At 38.7% G+C, this 26,378-nt stretch overlaps 1 protein-coding gene across 1 annotated transcript in view; it reads right to left on the reverse strand.

Annotated features, from left to right (window-relative positions):
- Positions 1 to 5,474: 5,474 nt before the first annotated feature.
- Positions 5,475 to 26,378, reverse strand: part of LOC131253585 (AUGMIN subunit 2) — a 36,318-nt gene continuing 15,414 nt past the window's right edge. The window contains exons 4-6 of the mRNA XM_058254640.1: positions 26,136 to 26,204; positions 20,601 to 20,714; positions 5,475 to 6,037 (exon numbers count right to left, since the gene is read on the reverse strand). Of these exons, the coding sequence (XP_058110623.1) occupies positions 5,678 to 6,037; positions 20,601 to 20,714; positions 26,136 to 26,204 (543 nt within the window). The 3' untranslated portion in view covers positions 5,475 to 5,677. The remainder of the gene's footprint in view (positions 6,038 to 20,600; positions 20,715 to 26,135; positions 26,205 to 26,378) is intronic.

The raw sequence follows: 26,378 nt of genomic DNA on the forward strand, positions 1-26,378 counted from the left end.
TTTTTCCCTTCTTTTGTAAGCATGATTGAAGTACTTTTTATTTTATTTTATTCACTCGATGTCATTTTGTTATTCTTTTTTTTTTTTAATAGGTGTTAGTGATGTAGCCCTTTTTATCTTGTACTATTGCATCTTGTCCAAACATCGGCATTGATGATCCGCAAAGACGTGCCCTTACGTGCATGAGGATAGAATGTCTTATCTTTAATTTTTCTTATAAATTTCTTTATGACATCCATCTTTTGCTGTGACACTCTGATTTATTGGTTTGTATTTGTAATAAAAAAAAATTATAAGATTTAAAATAAAATCACAGTTGTTAGCATATTAATATACTAATAATGACAGTCGAATGAGTGGATTGGGCTGATTTCAATGCCAAAACACAGTATGCATATTTTGAACTTATTGAACCCACACGCCTTGTGTGCCAACGTGTCACATGTCCGAGAACCAATCTGTGCATTAGGTTGGTCCAATTTTGTAGATGTTTTCTATAAAATAAATATAGTCCATTCAAGAGGTGGGTCCCAATTTTGGAACCACTTAAATATCATTTAGTAATTGCTCACTCACATCTAGGTTTGAACCTCAACCAATGGAAATACACACTTGACATCTTATCTTACTTTTGTTTTACTCGGTGCCCATCCTATCGACTTACCTTTGGATTAGATTTTCAAACTTAGTAATGAAAATAGATATCTTCTTACCGATCCCACCCAATATCGTCGATTGGTTGGTCGTCTTATTATCTCACTATAACTCGACTGAATAGTATACTCTATATAGATCCTCAATCAATTCCTAATTCATGAGGTGGCATTTGAGCATGTTGTAGAGAGAACGAGGTGGCCAAAGTTTATATCTTATCCTGGCTCTATGATGTCCTAAGAATTTAAATCTGCAATATGAAAATACAAACAAACAAACAAAAAAAAAAAAAAAAAAAGCCAGTTAGGACCCACCTAAAGGCCATGTTTGATGATCAAGCTATCATCTAAATTCAAACCCTAAAGATACAACTGTACAACTTAAAGTTGAAAGAGGATACTTCCTTAGTGATCATATGTTGAAAATGTATGAGATGCCTAATGAGTTAGAGATAGAGGTACCAAGTGGAAATCCACTATACTTAATATTATGGTCACATATCCGACCCATCTTCACTACATTCAAGAATAATTACAATATGAACGCATTGTCTTATTCAGAGCCTGAGCTGCCGTCATCTTTGAGGCTGACAACAAGAGTGAGAAACAAAGGATTGTCCACTTAATAGAAGGGTCCTCTAGATCTAGTGATAAATCAAAGAGACAACACAATAGGAGTCGACAAAGAAGTAATCAAAGGAGGCTTGCAAGAGGTATGCAAAAACCTCCCAGAAAAAATCAAGGTCCAAGAAACAAGAAGATAAATTATTCATGTTAGCATTGCAGTAAAGATGGTAATATTAAGAGTAAGTTCTTAGCTCTCAAGAAGAAATTAGCTGTTGAAACATCCACAGGTAAAGCTCCCACACAACATATCCTATACCAAAAACCAAATTATCTCTCTGATGCCTACATGTTCGTGTACGTGTTTTAATGCAGAGGGTTAGAAAAGACAGATCATGTGAAGTGTGAAGAGAATGCCTAGAGATCTTAAAACAAGAGAACACCACCAATGGTATAGTATGGGAGTTGCGTGGAGCCATTGCAGAATGTCTCAAATCCTTTACCCAAATTTGAAGAGATTAATTTTTGAAGTTTAAATGTTTTTATTTAAACTTAGTGATTAACCATTCAGAAAGTACAAAGGTTAGTTGTGGATTATTGATTTAATAATCCATGGTTATTCTCTTCATATAATTCTCTGAATAGCTTTACAGCAACTGCTTGGTTTGCTCTCTGACATTTTTTTATTACACATGCACTCACACCCCACATACACCCATGCACTCGCACCACAGTAGTTTTTCACAACAATGGGTACTCAAACTCCCGACCTTGTGTTGAATTTCTTGTGAGTATACCACTGAGGCATGAGTAAGGACCCTAGTTTACTCTGTGACATGCTTTAAGTGATTCAGCTCAAAGGGATCATTTGCAACGTGTATTGGAGTGTATTTGGAGTTCAAAAGTTGTTTTGCAATGTTTGTTGAAAAAGATTTGAAATCAAAGGTATTTGAAATACTAGGTAAAATTAAAATCCAACATGTGTAGCGAAGGTGTTGCTGACTAATCCATTGAAAACATGGCACATTGATGATACCCAAAATAATCAAATTATCAGCTACATCACTAAAGTTATGTCAACAGAATGATCCGAACAGTCCAAACACTGGCCGTGTAAATCAATGGTTAAAAATTGTTGTTGAGACACTCATTTCTGATCTTATGGTTGTGGCCCACCCAAGGCTTGAAATTTCAGCACTTTTTGCCAAAGTAAATATTTCGATGGCTTATTAGAATCATTCCATCAAACAACACATGTACACTGACTAGTAATATTAAAGTTGATTTAGTAATCAAATTCAAACTCCTACAAATATACCATAGAATTTCAATGCATTTTTATTTTTTAAATCCAGCTCATTTCAATTAGTGCAAAACACAATTGACTATTTAGAATCACATTGACTTGTGATTCGGAATTAGATGTAATTGAAATACAAGCTCCCAAACAGGCCCTAAGGAACTAAAGACAATTAGGGTTCATGGTCTTGCTGTGAGTTCTCTCTCCTGGGTATCCAAAATCAACGACTACTCACATGCACGGGTCCATACTTGCGTAGAGAATGCAACTTGGAAGAGTTAGTACTAGGTCCTGATACATCATATGACACCCATAGCATCCCATGTAGTTAACAAGACCACTGATCTCAGAGGCTCCCTAATAAAGAGATGCCTAAAAATATCTCAGATAGAATATCACTAAACTAAAAATAAATAAATAAAAATTAGTGGCCTAAAAATAAATAGTTGTGGGGATAAACAAAGCAAGCTCAAGTAGCCTGAAAAGTGCCCAGAATGCAAGATCATAGGGTTCCCACCATCCGATCAGTTCGAAACTCCATACGTGGCCTGAGGAACATAAATGAACCGTACACATAAAATTTCATCCATTGAATCGCTGTGAAATTGGCCCAAAGGACATATCAGCCCATAAAACCATTGATTTTGGGCCCGCCTGCTATCCAGATGTGCTTGAAAATTGGTCTCAACGCGTTAAATGAGCTGACAATACGGATGGACGGAGCGGATTTTTCACGAACATCTCCGTAGGACGGATGTGCATCACGTGTGCACGGTACACAAGTGCACCAGCCGTGCACGGTATTCCTCAAAGTCGGTCAGCGCACGCTGACCGACGTCTCCCTCTCCTTCTCGATCACGCATGAACAGCGGACGGACAGCGTCCGTCCGTTTTTCAACAGTGGGCCCCTCTCGCTCTCCAGATGGAAAATCTGGACCATTCATCATATTCCCAGAGTCCATGTTACCATGGCCTAGGTGGATGAATGTCAAAAGACACCGGATATCGATTTTCGAGCGTTAAAACGGACGACGGACGGCTGAATGAAAGCATCCATGGACCACACCGATTTGGACCCAAAAACAGCGATTCCCGACTGAAATTCCGAGGGGAAACCAGTGGACGGTGTGGATTTCCTTGATAAGCTGATTGTGGACCTCACCATCGTCACAGCGTGACGATACGCAGGCTCTGTTTCGCAACCGGAAGCCGTCCGGTTTTTGCGGCGGATTGTGCACTCGTGGGAGCGATCGGACGGACGATCTGAACCGTTCATCATGTAGGACTGCCCGAAAACCCCCAGAGGACGCTGTCCTTCTGGAAAGAAAGCAAAGAAGAAGAGGAGTGGAGACACCGAACTCCTGACTGCGTAAGGTCTCTCGCAGCAGAGTAAGTGCTTGGAGTCTCCAGCTTCCGCAGGCTACTTCTAGCAGGACTCAACAGCAGTTCCAGGGAGAGCATTAAAGGAGGGTCGGCTGGAACGTGAAGGGGATGGAAGACAGTGCTCGGTTGGAGGATTGGAAGTAACAGGGAGTTTGGCTGCTGCTGCTGTGCACGGCTGGGGAAAAAGACAGGGAGCAAGGGTGCTCGGTTTTGGTTGGCTGCACGTCAGGAGGGAGCTCAGTTTTGGTTTGTGCTCGTTGGGAGCATCTACGGCTGGGAGTTTGGTTGAAGCAGGGATATGGAGAGAGAGTAACAGTTAGTTTTTTTTTTCAGTTAGTTTTTCTATCCATGTTATTTATTCTTTTAAGATGTATAGCCTATCCATGTTAGGCTAAACCTCTTAGCTAGGGCTAAGAGGTGAAGCCTGTAGCGAGATGGGAGATTCTACTTTGTGCCTTTAAACTTCATAAACTGAATTTGATTTAGTGATTATTATAAGGAATATTTTTCTTAGTCTTTAATGGTCTGTTATGACTAAAATTACAATGGGTTTGCAATGGCTCTAAATATTTCTTTCCCCTTTTATGTTTATGAAGTCAGGAAGCCCTGTTGTTCATCATTGCTCCATGAGCATGGTAGGATGACAGTACCCTTCCTGATCCTCATATATTGTTGATTGGTTGGTAATTAGTTTAATCGTGTTGTTCTCCTCGGCATGGTTAGATGATGGAATCCATTCTAATTCATATATCTTTTATCTTGTGAAGACTAGATCAAGTAGGTTCAATTTGATTTCCATGATTGAGACAGGCATAAGATCTCCCGATCTCTACAAGTGGATCCTCCGAATCCCTAGTTTCCTTCTTCAATTCCTTAAGTTCTAGATAATTTATTTCACAAGTATTCTTCAAATCCACTTAATTTAGATTTTATCTTTTGCTTGTTCTATTTCTACCTAGTTTCGAGATCACGTACAAGTTTCGGTCACTGTGGATTCGACCTCGGTCTAACCGAGTTTATTACTACATCACAACCCCGCACTTGGGGTGTGAACATCTAGCATCATTCAATCTAGATGGGTTTTGGGGCATCCCCAATCTGAATAGGGCCCAACACATCAATGTGCTTCCACGCATTTTTTTTATTATTATATTGCCTTTATTAGCAGTTTGGCTTCTTCAGGATAGTGCCCCTGATGACACCATCGAACGCCCTTTGGCATTCTTACGCTTGCCTGCTTTCACTACTGAATTGCACACTTCTTTTCTTCAGGATGCCCCTTCTGAATGCCCAATTACATTAAGGGCATTAAGCATTAACCCTTTAATTCTTGGTATTTTCCTTTGAGCATGAGCATAGAACAATCTCAAAGTCTGAACATGTGCCACTTTCTTCCCAACCTGGCGCCTCATGTGAAGTATGCCTTCTAATGATACCGGTGTCTGAATTACGAAACTGTGGGCCCACTTGTACCTATTACATACTGTGTGCACCTGGATGTTATTCACATCATGATTCATCAGGACCCTGTAAGTCCTCGAAAACACAGAAACATGATTTTTTTTTCTTGATGCTTCTCTCAAATAGTTGAACATGTATTTTTCTCAAACAGTAGAACACAACACACATTGTGAGTCCTAACCATCACAAACAAATGAATACCTATATCTAAACAATACAAAAGGACCATCTCACAATTGATATCCCGTCCAAAAATACAAAGAGGCATCAGAAATGAATCAACATATGGAACAAAAACACAAGAAATTGTTGCATCTCATATACTCTTCTTGACTGAGGGGGGCCAAGACAACCTCCTTTGGCTCATGGAATCCACCCGATTAGGGTCACCGACCTCACTTTTTCCATCTTCATCCTCCCGCTGGTTCTCCACCCCTTGTCTCCTATTGCTTCTGACTAGGTCATCAGAGCTTGCCTCTTCTTGCCAAGGAGGCAGTGGTGTCACACATTCGGGTTCCCCTACCCCTTGAGAATTATCTTTTGCAGGTGTCATGGGCAAGGAGGACGGGCCCACGCGCAAATGCTGAAGTGTCGCAAGTGATTCCCTCATTGCAGACATTGCTTCAAAGAAGCGGGTGCAAGATGCTAGAGCAACTGGAATTGGGCGCAACATTTCCTGCACCCAGAGTTCGCCAGAAAGAGGAAAAAACAAATGTGAGCATCATAATCTACAGCATTCCATGTTAGTACAATAATCAGCAAATTCCATACAGAAGATCTCCCTATTATAGGCATGCATACAAGTTAAAAAATTCAATCAGTCAAACCTAAACATCTTCAGATTACATAAAAATGAACTTTTGTCTAGATCCATTACAGATATAGTTCCAGCATTACCTTGAGATGCAGCAAGACTGAAAAGGAATTTAGTTCTGAAGGAGGAATGCGTACCAATTAAGAGATCAAATTCCCTTTCAGTATGCCACAAGAATGATAAACAAACAAAATAATAGACTATTTGGGTGCACAAAATTACCTATTAGTAGAAACTACCATTAAAAACCTCCATGTTGATTGAAGTGAATAATTTGACTAGTATCAAAGACCTTCATGTTGATTGAATGAAACTGATTCTAGTATCAAGGACCTCCACGGTGACTCAATGGGAATGCAGACATAGATCCAATAGCCTTCTAGTCTCAATCAGATGCTAGAAAGGATATGAGGGAAGAAATGCTTAAGGGGAGTAGAAGCAATACACAACAAATGCACATTCAAATACTTCATGTTGCATGTTGATCCCCAAGATAGCCTAGATCTAGTATAAAATGAGTTTTCAAAGTTCCCACCATGGTTGAAATGAAGAAACAAGTGAGGAACTATAGAAAAGTTGGGGAAAAAAATTTAAATTGGCCATTTATGGCCATATCAGTCTATATCAGCCGTGTTGGCCAAAGGCTGGCAATGGGCCAGGCTTGGGCCTGGCAAAACCAAAATCTTGAATAGGCCCAGCCAGAAGACCCAGCCCAACCAGTTCAAAATCCAAAGCCTGGCCTGGCCCATTGCCAAACTAGGGTTGGCCCCTTATCGGCGTTGTGTCGATACAGGGTACATGTACATTGGCCTGCATCAAATGATACAGCCCATTTTTTTAAAAAACAGACTTAGGTTAAGGCAACTGAAAATCCATTAAAAGAGGGGTACAAACAAGAAGAAAAGCAAAAGAGAAACAAAACAAACAGAACTGCTGAGATAGTAGAAAGCACCTAACTACCTAAAAAACTAAGATCAACACTATTCAAATCCTTTACATTGACAGCCCATTCTAAAATCATCTTTTTAGCCCTAGCCCCCACTGCCTTTACAGTAGACGATCTGTGATTGAAGCATCTTTCGTTTCTTTCTTTCCAAACGGCCCACCAAATCGCAAGAATGGTCATACGCCAGATCTTCAATTTGTTTTTTCCAAGCTTGACCTCGTTCCACACCATCAACATCTTCGCGGTTGACTCCAGAACACACCAGAGAGAGAGAGAGAGAGAGAGAGAGAGAGAGAGAGAGAGAGAAGATGGAAGAAATAAAGGAGCAGTGAACTAGCAAATGGTTCACGGATTCCTCCTGACACATGCAACACAGGCAAATGTTGACGATCTGCATGCCTCTCTTGGCCAGATTATCAATAGTTAGAATTCTATTCCGAGCCGCTAACCACCCGAAACATCTGAACTTAGGAGTGTGATATTTCCAAACAAAAGGAGTCGCATCAAAACATGGAGACCTGTCCGCAGAGTAAATAACGGCATAGAGGAACCTGACTGAGAACGCCTCGGACTTCTCAAGCAGCCACTCAATACTGTCAGGCTGCGAGGAGATAATCTTAGATTTGGAGATGTAATCGTGCAGCGCCATGTATTCCTCCGCCTCGCCATCATAAAGGTTTCTGATGCATGTTATGTCCCAAACAAAGTGGACCGAAGTGAAGTAGCCACATCTATTAATAAGGATGTCTCTGTCAAGAGAGAGCCGATAGATTTGCAGAAAAGAGAATTTGAGAGGCTTTTCCCCAAGCCATAGATCTTCCCAGAATCGAGTAGCTAAACCATTGCCCAACACATACTTACTATTAGCAATAACGGGATTTTTAGCCTTAAGAATTCCTTTCTAGATGTGGGACGCCCTGTAATACGAACTATCTTTAGGCCACCAATTCCCATGAGATGCACTATACTTGCCTTTAACTATTGAACTCCAGAGAGCATCCTTTTCCGACGCAAATCACCAAACCCATTTACCCAACAGCGCGGAATTCATTAACTTCAGAATCTTCACATTCGCACCTCCCTCGCTGAAAACTTTGCACACTTAGAGTCCATTCAAGCAAATGAAACTTACTCTGATTTTCTTTACCAAACCACAGGAAGTCCCTACGAGTTTTTTCCATAGTCTTAAGCACCGACCCCGGGCATCTGAATAACGACATGAAATATAGGGGGAGACTGGATAGCGCTGCTTTGATCAGCGTCAACCAACCACCCAAAGACAGATGCCGGCATTTTCAAGAAGCCAGGTACTTTTGAAATTTACTGGTGACCCTATCCTACATGCTCTTCGGCGGGGAGCCCACTGATAGGGGCAGACCAACAAAATAAGTTGGGAAGGACTCGATACGACAATAGAGCATGGAAGAAAATTTCTGAAGAGACTTCTGCGGGACATTAACTCCAAGAAGCTTCGATTTGTTCAGATTGATCCTTATACCCGATACTGCTTTAAAACAGCGTAGAGCAATGAGGTGCTCGATTTTCTCATCTGAGGCTTCAGAGAATATAAGCATATCATCTGCAAACTGAATATGAGTTAGGGGGTTTGATACTCCCGGCATCGTAATGCCACGAAGTAGGCTTCAGAAAAAATAGACAAGTTCACGCCCTTATCGCTTAACAAGGGCGACGGCAATGGTTACATATATTTGTATCATAATCGATTTTTAAAACCATGATAACTACTCCCAGAGGACTAGGAATCACTTCTATATCAACCACAACCTTCTTCCTATCAGGTAATAGAATGGTTTAGGTGAGAATGTACTAGAGTTTCAAGCTTCCAATGCTATTTGTCAATATTCTGGGGAGAAGAGAAAATTTTTGAATTCAATGTTGTGATCTCACAAAATCCTTGGATTCCCCATCTGTAAGATTTCTGTGAAATTGAGGAGACCATACCACCTATCCCCATAAAAATTGAAGCATTAGGAAATAGTTGGCCCCAGATCTGATGAGATGTAGCATCATCATCACCACCACCCCCACCATCATCAAAGCCTTATCCCAAGTTCCCAACTAATTGGGGTCAACTACATGGATCCGTTTCTGCCATTCCACTTTATCAAGGGCCATATCTTCAATTAGACCATAGGTCATCAAGTCTTTTGTTTGGAATGTCATATTGTTCAGATTCAAATGGAAGTTATGGCATAAGTTTGATGTCAGATGCCAATCTAACGCAACCCTACTCCTTTTTCCAGGCTTGGGACCAGCAATGAGAGCACAAAACTCCCATAGGCACAATGCAATAGATTATTACATAGGTTAATTCCAATCAAGCACTATTTAATAGTCTATTGCATAGGTTGATTACAATCAACGAGTTGATCTGATAAGATGTAGTATGACCCGGTCTGTTGTTACACCAAGCGTCTTTCCAAAACAATTGAATATGAGTTCCATCACCTACAACATAAGACAAACCATCCAAAAAGACTTGAGTTTCTTCCAACACCACCTCCTTCTAAAAAGCCGAACACTGCATTGAGAAACCCCTTGAGTAAACTGCCGTCACTCTTGGCTCCCATATTTACAAGAGAGAACTTGCTTATCTTTGATATTTAATCTCCATAACCACTTGCCCACTACAGCACAGTTCATAGATCTCAAATCTTTAATGCCCGTCTGCCCTACCCCCTAAAAACGTGATATAGTACACACACAACCAACAACAGCGCAGAATTCATTAACTTCAGAATCTTCACATTCGCACCTCCCTCGCTGAAAACTTTGCACACTTAGAGTCCATTCAAGCCAATGAAACTTACTCTAATTTTCTTTACCAAACCATAGGAAGTCCCTTCGAGTTTTTTCCATAGTCTTAAGCACCGACCCCAGGCCTCTGAATAACGACATGAAATATAGGGGGAGACTGGATAGCGCTGCTTTGATCAGCGTCAACCGACCACCCAAAGACAGATACCAGCATTTTCAGGAAGCCAGGTACTTTTGAAATTTGCTGGTGACCCTATCCCACATGCTCTTCGGCGGGGAACCCACTGATAGGGGCAGACCAACAAAATAAGTTGGGAAGGACTCGATACGACAACCGAGCATGGAAGAAAATTTCTGAAGAGACTTCTGTGGGACATTAACTCCGAGAAGCTTCGATTTGTTCAGATTGATCCTTATACCCGATACCGCTTCAAAACAGCGTAGAGCAATGAGGAGGTGCCCGATTTTCTCATCTGAGGCTTCAGAGAATATAAGCGTATCATCTGCGAACTGAATATGAGTTAGGGGGTTTGATATTCCCGGCATCGTAATGCCACGAAGTAGGTTTCAGAAAAAATAGACAAGTTCGCACCCTTATCGCTTAACAAGGGCGACGGCAATGGTTACATATATTTGTATCATAATCGATTTTTAAAACCATGATAACCACTTCCAGAGGACTAGGAATCGCTTCTATATCAACCACAACCTTCTTCCTATCAGGCAATAGAATGGTTTAGGTGAGAATGTACTAGAGTTTCAAGCTTCCAATGCTATTTGTCAATATTCTGGGGAGAGAAAATTTTTGAATTCAATGTTGTGATCTCACGAAATCCTTGGATTCCCCATCTGTAAGATTTCTGTGAAATTGAGGAGACCATACCACCTATCCCCATCAAAATTGAAGCATTAGGAAATAGTTGGCCCCAGATCTGATGAGATGTAGCATCATCATCACCACCACCCCCACCATCATCAAAGCCTTATCCCAAGTTCCCAACTAATTGGGGTCAACTACATGGATCCGTTTCTGCCATTCCACTTTATCAAGGGCCATATCTTCAATTAGACCATAGGTCATCAAGTCTTTTGTTTGGAATGTCATATTGTTCAGATTCAAATGGAAGTTATGGCATAAGTTTGATGTCAGATGCCAATCTAACGCAACCCTACTCCTTTTTCCAGGCTTGGGACCAGCAATGAGAGCACAAAACTCCCATAGGCACAATGCAATAGATTATTACATAGGTTAATTCCAATCAAGCACTATTTAATAGTCTATTGCATAGGTTGATTACAATCAACGAGTTGATCTGATAAGATGTAGTATGACCCGGTCTGTTGTTACACCAAGCGTCTTTCCAAAACAATTGAATATGAGTTCCATCACCTACAACATAAGACAAACCATCCAAAAAGACTTGAGTTTCTTCCAACACCACCTCCTTCTAAAAAGCCGAACGCTGTATTGAGAAACCCCTTGAGTAAACTGCCGTCACTCTTGGCTCCCATATTTACAAGAGAGAACTTGCTTATCTTTGACATTTAATCTCCATAACCACTTGCCACTTGCCCACTACAGCACAGTTCATAGATCTCAAATCTTTAATGCCCGTCTGCCCTACCTCCTAAAAACGTGATATAGTACACACACAACCAACACGGAATTCATTAACTTTAGAATCTTCACATTCGCACCTCCCTCGCTGAAAACTTTGCACACTTAGAGTCCATTCAAGCAAATGAAACTTACTCTGATTTTCTTTACCAAACCACAGGAAGTCCCTACGAGTTTTTTCCATAGTCTTAAGCACCGACCCCGGGCATCTGAATAACGACATGAAATATAGGGGGAGACTGGATAGCGCTGCTTTGATCAGCGTCAACCAACCACCCAAAGACAGATGCCGGCATTTTCAAGAAGCCAGGTACTTTTGAAATTTACTGGTGACCCTATCCTACATGCTCTTCGGCGGGGAGCCCACTGATAGGGGCAGACCAACAAAATAAGTTGGGAAGGACTCGATACGACAATAGAGCATGGAAGAAAATTTCTGAAGAGACTTCTGCGGGACATTAACTCCAAGAAGCTTCGATTTGTTCAGATTGATCCTTATACCCGATACTGCTTTAAAACAGCGTAGAGCAATGAGGTGCTCGATTTTCTCATCTGAGGCTTCAGAGAATATAAGCATATCATCTGCAAACTGAATATGAGTTAGGGGGTTTGATACTCCCGGCATCGTAATGCCACGAAGTAGGCTTCAGAAAAAATAGACAAGTTCACGCCCTTATCGCTTAACAAGGGCGACGGCAATGGTTACATATATTTGTATCATAATCGATTTTTAAAACCATGATAACTACTCCCAGAGGACTAGGAATCACTTCTATATCAACCACAACCTTCTTCCTATCAGGTAATAGAATGGTTTAGGTGAGAATGTACTAGAGTTTCAAGCTTCCAATGCTATTTGTCAATATTCTGGGGAGAAGAGAAAATTTTTGAATTCAATGTTGTGATCTCACGAAATCCTTGGATTCCCCATCTGTAAGATTTCTGTGAAATTGAGGAGACCATACCACCTATCCCCATCAAAATTGAAGCATTAGGAAATAGTTGGCCCCAGATCTGATGAGATGTAGCATCATCATCACCACCACCCCCACCATCATCAAAGCCTTATCCCAAGTTCCCAACTAATTGGGGTCAACTACATGGATCCGTTTCTGCCATTCCACTTTATCAAGGGCCATATCTTCAATTAGACCATAGGTCATCAAGTCTTTTGTTTGGAATGTCATATTGTTCAGATATATGTTGGAAGCTATGGCATAAGTCTGACACCATCTGCCAATTGCAAACCTCTTTTATCTAGGCTTTGGACCAACAATGACAGCACAAAACTCCCATAGGCACAATTTAATATATTACATAGGTTAATTCCAATCAAGCACTATTTAATAGTCTATTGCATAGGTTGATTACAATCAACGAGTTGATCTGATAAGATGTAGTATGACCCGGTCTGCTGTTACACCAAGCGTCTTTCCAAAACAATTGAATATGAGTTCCATCACCTACTACATAAGACAAACCTCCAAAAAGACTTGAGTTTCTTCCAACACCACCTCCTTCTAAAAAGCCGAACGCTGTATTGAGAAACCCCTTGAGTAAACTGCCGTCACTCTTGGCTCCCATATTTACAAGAGAGAACTTGCTTATCTTTGACATTTAATCTCCATAACCACTTGCCCACTACAGCACAGTTCATAGATCTCAAATCTTTAATGCCCGTCTGCCCTACCTCCTAAAAACGTGATATAGTACACACACAACCAACAACAACATACTTGCTTCATTCACCTCGTTCTGTTTGAGCCAAGGTATCCCGTATCGGTATCGGTTGGCGTAACGGTGACCTCCAAAACCGATACGGATACGGGGCGTAACGGCCCGTAACGGGTAACGGTGCAAAATTTTTTTTTTTGTCAAAAAAATATGAAAAATATGGATTAAATCCGGAATATTCTAAGCATTCCAAATATGCATTCATTTATAAATTGGAACATGTTTATGGTGGTGTAACGGTCCACTCTTTGGTGAGAAGTTGTATCGGACTATCGGATGAATTTATGAACCAGCTGAATTTGACTACAAAATTCATATATTTAATTTTCTAACTATCTACTATCAATGATAAATATATTAGAATGAATGTAATATGAAAATATCTTACATTTAGGTGTTTGCAATTATTTTTGACGGCCAAAATTCATGCGTAAATAGAAAAAAATATATAAAAAAATATAAAATGGCACCCCAAATATGTAAAATGCACATTAACATGTTCTACTATGATTAACACATTATATGACATCATTAAAACAGCAAAAGAATCATTAAAAAATGATTTTTCGAATTTTCAAAAAAAGGGCCGAAATAAATGCGTAAATAGAAAAAAATATTAAAAAAAATATAAAATGGCACCCCAAATATGTAAATTGCACATTAACATGTTCTACTATGATTAACACATCATATGACATCATTAAAACAGCAAAAGAATCATTAAAAAATGATTTTTTGAATTTTCAAAAAAGGGCCGAAATAAATGCGTAAATAGAAAAAAATATTAAAAAAATATAAAATGGGACCCCAAATCTGTAAAATGCACATTAACATGTTCTACTATGATTAACACATCATATGATGTCATTAAAACAGCAAAAGAATCATTAAAAAATGATTTTTCGAATTTTCAAAAAAAGGGCCAAAATAAATGCGTAAATAGAAAAAAATATAAAAATATATAAAATGGCACCCCAAATCTGTAAAATGCACATTAACATGTTCTACTATGATTAACACATCATATGATGTCATTAAAACAGCAAAAGAATCATTAAAAAATGATTTTTCGAATTTTCAAAAAAAGGGCCAAAATAAATGCGTAAATAGAAAAAAATATTAAAAAAATATAAAATGGCACCCCAAATCTGTAAAATGCACATTAACATGTTCTACTATGATTAACACATCATATGATGTCATTAAAACAGCAAAAGAATCATTAAAAAATGATTTTTCGAATTTTCAAAAAAGGGCCAAAATAAATGCGTAAATAGAAAAAAATATTAAAAAATATAAAATGGCACCCCAAATCTGTAAAATGCACATTAACATGTTCTGCTATGATTAACACATCAAATGGCATGATTAAAACAGCAAAACAACCATTAAAATTTGATTTTTCGAATTTTAAAAAAATGGGCCAAAATTCATGCGTAAATAGAAAAAAATATTAAAAAATTATTAAATGGCACCCCAAATCTGTAAAATGTACATTAACATGTTCTACTATGATTAACACATCATATGACATGATTAAAACAGCAAAACATATTAAAAAAAGTATAAATACCTATTTTTGACGAATTTCTGAAAAATGGCCCACCGAGCTTTGATTCAAAAAAATTTGTGATATAATGTGTTTTTATCTCAAATACCTAGCTAAGGTTGGTCGAAATTAGTAGTAGAAGGAGTGAAAAACAGTTTGGAAGCAAAAGGTTTCAAAAAAACAGCAAAAAACGAGCTAAAAATGAAAAAAAAAAAAGTTACCGTTTCGGGCCCGTTACGGCCGTTACACCCCGTAACGGGCCCGTATCGGCCGATACGGGTACAAAAAATCGTATCGGCCGATACCGCCCCGAAACGGGTAACGGTTCGCACCGTTACCGTTACGTATCGACCGATACGGCCGATACGTAACCGATTCGGCACACCCTGCTTGGTCCTGAGGACCTGCTCCTTCCGAGTCCATTCAAGCAAATGAAACTTACTCTGATTTTCTTTACCAAACCACAGGAAGTCCCTACGAGTTTTTTCCATAGTCTTAAGCACCGACCCCGGGCATCTGAATAACGACATGAAATATAGGGGGAGACTGGATAGCGCTGCTTTGATCAGCGTCAACCAACCACCCAAAGACAGATGCCGGCATTTTCAAGAAGCCAGGTACTTTTGAAATTTACTGGTGACCCTATCCCACATGCTCTTCGGCGGGGAACCCACTGATAGGGGCAGACCAACAAAATAAGTTGGGAAGGACTCGATACGACAACCGAGCATGGAAGAAAATTTCTGAAGAGACTTCTGTGGGACATTAACTCCGAGAAGCTTCGATTTGTTCAGATTGATCCTTATACCCGATACCGCTTCAAAACAGCGTAGAGCAATGAGGAGGTGCCCGATTTTCTCATCTGAGGCTTCAGAGAATATAAGCGTATCATCTGCGAACTGAATATGAGTTAGGGGGTTTGATATTCCCGGCATCGTAATGCCACGAAGTAGGTTTCAGAAAAAATAGACAAGTTCGCACCCTTATCGCTTAACAAGGGCGACGGCAATGGTTACATATATTTGTATCATAATCGATTTTTAAAACCATGATAACCACTTCCAGAGGACTAGGAATCGCTTCTATATCAACCACAACCTTCTTCCTATCAGGCAATAGAATGGTTTAGGTGAGAATGTACCAGAGTTTCAAGCTTCCAATGCTATTTGTCAATATTCTGGGGAGAGGAGAAAATTTTTGAATTCAATGTTGTGATCTCACGAAATCCTTGGATTCCCCATCTGTAAGATTTCTGTGAAATTGAGGAGACCATACCACCTATCCCCATCAAAATTGAAGCATTAGGAAATAGTTGGCCCCAGATCTGATGAGATGTAGCATCATCATCACCACCACCCCCACCATCATCAAAGCCTTATCCCAAGTTCCCAACTAATTGGGGTCAACTACATGGATCCGTTTCTGCCATTCCACTTTATCAAGGGCCATATCTTCAATTAGACCATAGGTCATCAAGTCTTTTGTTTGGAATGTCATATTGTTCAGATTCAAATGGAAGTTATGGCATAAGTTTGATGTCAGATGCCAATCTAACGCAACCCTAATCCTTTTTCCAGGCTTGGGACCAACAATGAGAGCACAAAACTCCCATAGGCACAATGCAATAGATTATTACATAGGTTAATTCCAATCAAGCACTATTTAATAGTCTATTGCATAGGTTGATTACAATCAACGAGTTGATCTGATAAGATGTAGTATGACCCGGTCTGCTGTTACACCAAGCGTCTTTCCAAAACAATTGAATATGAGTTCCATCACCTACTACATAAGACAAACCTCCAAAAAGACTTGAGTTTCTTCCAACACCACCTCCTTCTAAAAAGCCGAACACTGCATTGAGAAACCCCTTGAGTAAACTGCCGTCACTCTTGTCTCCCATATTTACAAGAGAGAACTTGCTTATCTTTGATATTTAATCTCCATAACCACTTGCCCACTACAGCACAGTTCATAGATCTCAAATCTTTAATGCCCGTCTGCCCTACCTCCTAAAAACGTGATATAGTACACACACAACCAACAACAACATACTTGCTTTTCTATGTTGATAATTTTCTTTCTAGTCTCTTGAACAGCAAATCCCAAAGCCACTTAGCAGGTTTGTCCGCACATAGGGGAAACAAGAAAACCCATTGCACAAGCAAATTCTTCAACCAGAGCCTGCACCCCCTCCTCTTCCAATCAAACTCCTAGCGTCTTGTTCCTTCTTGTCATCACAAAATGGAAGAGTGACATATACATAATAGAGATGGGTCTAGTCACCTTGAAACCATTGATTAAGCCTTCCTCAGATGCCTTTCTTGATCAAACTACTCAGGGCTTTAGCAACCACCTTACATGCTTTCAGACTTTCGTACATACAGTTTTCTTCAGTATGTACCATCAACAATCTTCACGCATAACTCAGTCTTCAAATCTAATCATAGATTCAATTGTAGATAAAAGATGGACCACTTTGACCCACCTCATGGGTAAGCATAAAAGTGGACCTCACACACCTTTTTTGAACAAAATTACACCACCCACAAAGTGGTGGTACAACAGGGGAAAGGGATTATGTTAGGTCAGCCCCAAGCACATTAGGGTTTCTCCACAAAGAAGAAAGAAAGATAAAAAGAAACAAGAGAACGATGGAGAGAGAGGGTATGCTCTGATAACATGTAGTCAATCATGAAGAAAAGAGGAGGAAAAAGATGAGAGGAAAGAAGAAAAAGAGGGGAAAGTGCTTCATCTCACTCCACACACCCCCACTTCACTTATTATATTATTAGGACAATCATTTTCAATTTTACCTCCCTTATTTAGAGATAATATGAAACAATGACATACAGGCCTAAAGACTCTAACCCAAACATATGACAAAGTCCAACATAAACCCAAATCTATGTGGACCACACAAGTGAGGTGGACCACATGTGTCATCATAATGCATCAACATATAGGCAACAGATGGTCCATAATTATTATATTAGAATCCCTCTTTAAGTCAATTTAATTGAATGATCCTAACCATTTGATTAATGTATAAGAAATAGATGGTGCATAACGGGCCCGAAACGGTCACTTTTTTTTTAAGCTCTGTTTTTGCTGTTTTTTTGAAACCTCTTGCTTCCAAACTGTTTCTAAGTCCTTCTACTACTAATTTCGACCAACCTTATCTAGGTATTTGATAGAAAAACACATTATATTATAGATTTTTTTGAATCAAAGCTCGGTGGGCCATTTTTCATAAATTCGTCAAAAATAGGTATTTATACTTTTTCTAATATATTTTGCTGTTTTAATCATGTCATATGATGTATTAATCATAGTAGAACATGTTAATGTGCATTTTACAGATTTGGGGTGCCATTTAATAATTTTTTAATATTTTTTTCTATTTACGCATGAATTTTGGCCCCTTTTTTTAAAATTAGAAAAATCAGTTTTTAATGGTTGTTTTGCTGTTTTAATCATGCCATTTGATGTATTAATCATAGTAGAACATGTTAATGTGCATTTTACAGATTTGGGGTGCCATTTTATATTTTTTTAATATTTTTTCTATTTACGCATTTATTTTGGCCCTTTTTTGAAAATTCGAAATACGATTTTTAATTGTTTCTATTGCTGTTTTAATGATGTCATATGATGTGTTAATCATAGTAGAACATGTTAATGTGCATTTTACAGATTTGGGGTTCCATTTTATATATTTTTTCTATTTACGCATTTATTTTGGCCCTTTTTTTGAAAATTCGAAAAATCATTTTTAATGATTCTTTTGCTGTTTTAATGATGCCATATGATGTGCTAATCATAGTAGAACATGTTAATATGCATTTTACAGATTTGGGGTGCCATTTTATATTTTTTTATATTTTTTCTATTTACGCATTTATTTCGGCCCTTTTTTTGAAAATTCGAAAATTCATTTTTAACGATTCTTTTGCTGTTTTAATGATGCCATATGATGTGTTAATCATAGTAGAACATGTTAATGTGCATTTTACATATTTGGGGTTCCATTTTATATATATTTTTATTTTTTTCTATTTACGCATTTATTTTGGCCCTTTTTTTGAAAATTCGAAAAATCGTTTTTAATGATTCTTTTGCTGTTTTAATGATGCCATATGATGTGTTAATCATAGTAGAACATGTTAATGTGCATTTTACATATTTGCGGTGCCATTTTATATTTTTTTTCTATTTACGCATGAATTTTGGCCCTCAAAAATAATTGCAAACACCTAAATGTAAGATATTTTCATATTACATTCATTCTAATATATCTATCATTGATAGTAGATAGTTAGAAAATTAAATATATGAATTTTGTAGTCAAATTCAGGTTATCTGGTTCATAAATTCATCAGACAGTCCGATACAACTTCTCACTAAAGAGTGGACCGTTACACCACCATAAACATGTTCTAATTTATAAATGAATGCATATTTGGAATGCTTAGAATATTCCGGATTTAATACATATTTTTTCATATTTTTTTGGCCAAAAAAAATTTGCGCCGTTACGGGCCGTTACGCCCCCGTATCACCGTTACGCCCCCGTATCCGTATCGGTTTCGGAGGGCACCATTACGCCAACCGATACCGATACGGGACACCTTGATTGAGCATATAGGCAACAGATGGTCCATAATTATTATATTAGAATCCCTCTTTAAGTCGATTTAATTGAATGATCCTAACCATTTGATTAATGTATAAGAAATAGATGGTGCATATCTATTTTACTAGCAAACGTCCAATTAGTGATCTGGATCATCCATCGTGTGTGGCCCACATTTAATTATTGTTCATCCCAAAAACTAATTTTGATCAGTGGCTAGCAAAATGGGCAGCCTACAAGTATAAAGGGTGCAAACAAAGGTTGCCTGTAGTTACATCTGCAACCTGATTCTATAGTTAGTTTCATCTGAACACAATAGAAGTCTTAAACACCCTGTAGCTACATCTGCAACCCGATTCTATAAAGAGTGCCAACATAGGTTACTCTGGTACATGGTCCAGGAAAGGATACGCATTATGCTATCTCCAATACATTGTATGTTAGGGTTAGGATCTGTATACTGCTCCAGTAGAACACTTAAGAATATGCAATATAATTTTGTATACAGATTGATAATATAATTTATACATGAGTAATGAATGTGACATCGTGGATGCATTTATATGCATGGTATTGCATAAATCAAAGTGTAAATATCTACATTATAAATATAAATTTAACATTACAACTAAGAGTATAGAACATAAAATTCAAGTCAGTAAAAATAGAGATTCGGATGGTAAATGACTTGGACCGCATCATTTGGAACCAAAAACATAAGGGAGTTAGCAATTTAGGTATCATTGGCGTCAATAGGTTGGGTCAGCGCATCTGGTCTTCAAGCCTGGCCTGTCATAGGCAGGGTGTGGGCCTGATCAATGGATCTGGTCTAAAAGTTCAGGCTCGATTAATGACCCGCCAGGCTCAGGTCAAGGTTATTGATCTATCAGACCAGGCCAAGCCTGGCCATTTCAAGCCACAATAATAATAATTTACATCAATTATATGTGTACTTATGATATATCATTAACATACATAAAAATTGCATATTGAGCTTAAGCTCAGGCCTGAAAATTTTTCGAATTGGCTTGAGGTTGGACCTAGAAACTTGGCTTGTCTTGGTCCTGATTGGGCTTGGCCTGACCTTGACTTGGCCCAGAGCAACCTTTTGACACCACTACATTTTATGGAGAGGAGTATTTAATATGTTTCAGGTAAACATACACCCCACACTGTCGGTGATTCTCTAAAATTCTGGCTCCACTGGAAATCTTCAACAGATGCTGTCAAGGCTCCATAATCACTAGCAGCCTTTAGCAACAACTCCGAAAATTGTTTCTGCATGAATAGCAAAAGATGTCAGTAATTAACACACCTTTGCATGACAAGCATTAACAAATGATCCCTTTGTATTTTCGATGAACAAGGGCAATTGCAAATCACATGAGCATCAAGAATTGGACACATAGCTGGGCTTAAATGCCAGGTAATGGCACGAACAACATAAATTGACCTTTTTCTTCTTCTTCTTCTTCTTCTTCTTCTTCTTCTTCTTTTTTCTCAAGAGATAATAACGAATGCCTTTTGTGCTTCAACATGACAAAGAACAGATTATTGTTCGTACCATATAATTACATATCTGGGTACATTATCACAAGTTTATGCCTACAAGGTACAACTATCATTTTGTTCTGACAAGCCATGCTCTCAACCAAAATAACTGTATCTGATGACAAAAGATCTATATTCAAGCTTGGCTCACGAATATCATTTCATTCTAACAAATGCTTCATTGGCAATAAGTAACTGCATCTAAGTATGTTAAAATAAGAGAACGCACTAATGAGTTGCACAAAATGCCTTGATAGAAATTAAATGGGCCAAGTGCAACCATTAGCATCAGCAGTAAGAAGAACAATGCGCAAAGAGGATGCTATTACAAAACACTTCATGGGAACCCCATGAAGCAAGGTCCTTGTCATACATGTGGCAAATGAGTAAGATGATCAGAATCATTAATCTGGTGGACCACCACATGAATTGTCCATAGCTGAAAGATGGTAATGATTGGACGATTCTAACCTTCAAACGTCTGTAACTCTTTCCATTAGTTTTTTTTTTTTTCTCTCAGTATGGTACCATCTGCCTAATTTCAGACCACTGATCTAAAGTTTACTACGGTCTGATCACCTAGATTTTCTTATGCATCGCCATCAACACATGCACTAGTGCCACATGTATGGAGGAAATGTTTTGGTGTGTGCTTCATGGAATTCTATAAAGAATGTGCGTTGTCATTTCACTCTCCGGTATGAAAGTTTTTCTCAACCAAAGAATGGTACATGTTTTAACCATGTATCAATATAAACACCAATACAAGTTTTTCAATCTTTGAGAGCAATTGAACAAAACTCAAATCTACATGTCATGTAGAGAAATAATGAAACTCTGGTGTACATCACCTGACATTGCACAGATAATCAAAAAGAATTTTGGATAACAAATTTGTTAGGTAAACTGAAATAAACATAATGCTGGAGAAACAAGAGAGAGAGGTCTCTATTAAGTATTTCTTTCTTTACAGCAATGCAGGGGTTCTCTTTATCTTCTTTTCTTTTTTGGGTAAGCGGGAATTGAGACCTCCAGCTTTGAGTTGTGAAAATACATCATCACTAAGTCTAACATCATCTGTTAAAGTTACAGCCTCAGTGACATTCTCAACAGTGGTATACCACTAAAGTTGATAAAGCATAGTTACAATATGAACAATAAAGGCAATAGACTGGTTTTGTAATCTGTAGCCATGTTACATGGTGATGGGAATAGGCACCAGTTTATGCAGTTCGTGTTGGAGTAGAGCTGGGCATGGGACGCCTCGACTCGCCTGACTCAACTCGTCTGACTTGTTCAGACCCAACTCGACCCAAACTGAATGGATGAGTCGGTCCTAACCGAGTAGGCTTCGCCCAATCCGAACTCAAATCGAGTCAAATTCGAGTTACCCAGTAACTCGACTCGATCCAAACCGACTTGACTCGGATTCGGGTATATATAAAAAATAAAAAACCCTAATTTCTAAGTATCTCTAACCTATATGCCACACTCGACCCCGACCCCAACTCAATCCCAAACTCTCTCCCTCCCTCATCCTCCTCTTCCAAGCCTGGCAACCACCCACCACCCTCACTCCTCTCCCAAGGTATCCCGTATCGGTATCAGTTGACGTAACGGTGCCTTCCGATACCGATATGGATACGGGGGTGTAACGGCGATACGGGGGCATAACAGCCCGTAACAATGCTTCTTTTTTTTTTGGCAAAAAATATGAAAAGATATGGATTAAATTCCGAATATTCTAAGCATTCCAAATATGCATTCATTTATAAATTATAACATGTTTATGGTAGTGTAACGGTCCACTCTTTGGTGAGAAGTTGTATCGGCCTATCTAATTAATTTTTTAACCAGGTAACTTGAATTTGACTACAAAATTCATATATTTAATTTTTTAAATATGTAATTTATATACTTAACATCTTGATATCATTTCTCCCAATAGTTCTTTAAAAAAATGAAATTAAATTCAGGTAGATGGCGTTGCCAATTTGGGGCTGACTTGGAGGACCAATTTATTCTCCAGATCAGCCTCAAATTCATGCCATTTATTGTCATTATCCCACTTATAAATTGGTGGACGTTTATTGGATAGTGAATCATAAAAAAAAATAAAAAAATCAAAAATCAAAAAATCAAAAAATCAAAAATCAAAAGGCCCTATTTTAAAAATAAAAGTTCACAAATTAACAATTAAAACTATTCAAATAATTTAATTTTGGCATTGTGAGTTAGCAATTGCAGTCCATAATTTAATTGTCAAATTTCAAGTTAATATATGTCTCGTGTACAATTTTTTAAGCCTTGAATTAGGAGGGACTCGAATGTAAAGTGCAGCACACGTGTCAAAGTTTTTTGGGCCTCACCCGTGATGAATGTGTTATATCTACACCATCCATCCATTTTGCCAAATAATTTTAGGGCATGAGCCCAAAAATGAGGCACATCCAAAGCTCGGGTGGATTGCACCGTAAGAAACAATAATAATTAAACGTTCACCATTAAAAATTTATTGGGGGCTAAAAAAGTTTTAGATCAAGCTAACATGTGTGTTTTCATCCACGTCAATGTGACCCAATTAATAGGTTAGATTGAAAATAAACATTACAGTGGACTTTAGGAAATTTTTAATGGTGAGCATTCTATAACCACTATTTCCTATGGTGTGGTCCACCTGTGATTTGGATATTACTAATTTTTTGAATCCTGATTTTAAATGACGTTGCAAAATGGATGGACGATATGGATAAAATATATACATTATGGTGAGGCCCACTCGGGTCTGATCTGATTAGATGGAAAATAAACATTACGTGCGCCCTAAAAATTATTTAACCGTGAAAATCATTATCCTTGCTGCTATTTTTGGTGTGGTCCAGATGATCTCTGGATATAATTCATTTTTTGGCTGGTGCTCTAAAATGATCTCTGAAAATAGGTGAACGGTGTAGATGTAATAAATACATCACCGTGGAGCCCATATAACTTTGATCTCCTTTGAACCGTTCGTACAACTCGGAGCTCGAGGAGTGCCGGCGCTCGTCGTCAAGTGGGACACTCAATAAAAAAATGGAGAGAGAGGGAAACGAAAAGAAAAAAAGAGGGAAAGAAAGAAAAAAAAAAAGAGGGAAAGGGGGAAAGAAGAGATTGAGAGAGAGAGAGAGAGGAGAGAGAGAGGAAGAAGAAGAAGAAGAAGAAAGAGAGCGAGGATGAATGCCAGAAGAAGAAGAAGAAGAAGAAAGAGAAGAAGAAGAAGAAAAGAAAGGCAAAAAGGTAAGGTTTTTTTTTTTTTTTATGGGGCGCGGGTCTTCGATTCATCCGAAAGAAGATCCACTTACAGACGGTCAAGATCCATAACCAAATTACATCGCTCCCTCATCTCCACTCCCTCCCTCCCTTCCTTCTCTTCCAAACTCGGCAGCCACCCACCACCATCACCACCCTCCTCTCTATCTCTCCTCTCCACTCCCTCCCTCCCTCATCTCTCGAACCAACCTGGTACTTTTGACCGGGTCGGACTCAGTTTGGATTAGTCCAAGCCAGACCCGGACTTGGATCAGCTTAGGCATGCTGGACTTGGTACCGAGTCGAGTCGAGTTCGGGTCAAGCCTATTTTAAAACCTTATGAGTCAGGTCAGCCCTAACTCGGTCTGACTCGACTTGATGCCCGGCTCTATGTTGGAGAAACCAACTTGGTTGAGGTATTAACCCAAGGTTCTCACAGCTGCAAATTCTTCTGAAAGGAACCAACGGATTGATTTTATTCCCCTAATATAATACAATCAATTAATCACAGAGCTACATAACCATGGCAGATTCACTGGGGTCCCGAGGATGAGGGGATATTATATTAATGTCTTGATTTTTATTTGATCAGTCATGTTTTTAGTAATCATGTCCATTGCCAATTAACTAGTAGGTTCGAGCTTCCAAATCTTTACATTTGGAACTCGATCCCTCTACATACATTTTTGGTATCTACACTTATAATGTTATGCGAGGTTTATATATTTTGTAACTTTGGAATAGGTCACCATGTGTTTTTTCCACTAGTTCTTAAATGATGGAGAGTTATTCATGTAGATGTGGCATACAATCAAGAAAGTCCAAATCTTGGGCTCCACTGTGAACGGATTGTGTTAGCCCATCTGATATCAGCCATTGAACCTCTGACAATTTTCTTCCATCCATTCAACAACCGCCTGTTGGATGGCTAACAATCTGATTTGGATTGCTTGGATTTACCAGTGTGTATGGTAGTTGATATAGGCTCAACCCACCATGTACAAAACTTTTTGGACAGTTCACTACTAACTTCTAGTTGACACCAAAAGTTTGTTAATAAACACCCGTCAGGCAAAAGCTACCAGAAGAACAAAGAATACAAAAATCCATTGATGCAAAGGATAAGGGAAAGAACACACGCACAAGAGCCAACTCAAAAGAACAATCACCTAGACATCCCAAACAAAACATCCTCCAATCTCTAAGGGGATCAGAACTGGAGACCCCTTTAGAAAGCAACAAAAACAAGACTCCACTCAATCAACAAAAAGTTGACTCTGGCCATCAAGTGCATGATGCAAGAAGGATTATCCTCAAAGACTGTTAGTCTTTCCTATCATATCCCCACAAGGAAAGGGGGAGCATTCTCCACAGGATTTTACCTCTAGAAGAGAAGGGCCCACTACTCCAATTACCTAATAGCATGGTGGAATGATCTTCAAATGAATCTTCCAAGGTAAGGAAAAGGCAATTTCTTGAAAAAACTATGAAGAAATTAAAATAACGGTTATTATCCGCAATTTACATCCATGACCTTTTCAAAGATGTTAGTCTTCGTCAAGGGAAAATTCAGTGAATTAATAATACCAATGAATTCCATACCTTGACATCACATATTGGATTTCATGATCATGAAGACCAGAAAATATTCAGATATCTAGAAGTTCTTAATACTGGCATTAGGAATGAAGTAGCTCTTAGAGATTTTGAAGTGTCATATGTATACACACTTGGATTAAATGCAGAGGCGGTGGTTTGCTGCCACCAAGAGGACTACCAAAAGATGAAGGGTGGTCAACGATGTTAAGTAACATTGTGCACATTTAGAAATACTTAGTTTACACAGGATAGGTTATCAACCTGATATTCTGCTTCCACTGGAATGCAATCGAGTGAATATGGTTGCTGAAGTCGAGCTATGATGCGATCCTGCCAAAACAAAACCACTGTCCAAAGATTAGAATACACTAACAAAAAGAATCCCACCAACCTCACATACATTGACATACACGTCAAGAAAAAAAAAAATACATTTAAATGTTGCACCTTAGAGTATTCTCAAGAATTAAACTTTGAAAGGTGCAAGTTCCACATATCCCACCT

This window comes from Magnolia sinica, chromosome 8 (genome assembly GCF_029962835.1).
Source record: "Magnolia sinica isolate HGM2019 chromosome 8, MsV1, whole genome shotgun sequence".
NCBI classification, from domain to species: domain Eukaryota; kingdom Viridiplantae; phylum Streptophyta; class Magnoliopsida; order Magnoliales; family Magnoliaceae; genus Magnolia; species Magnolia sinica.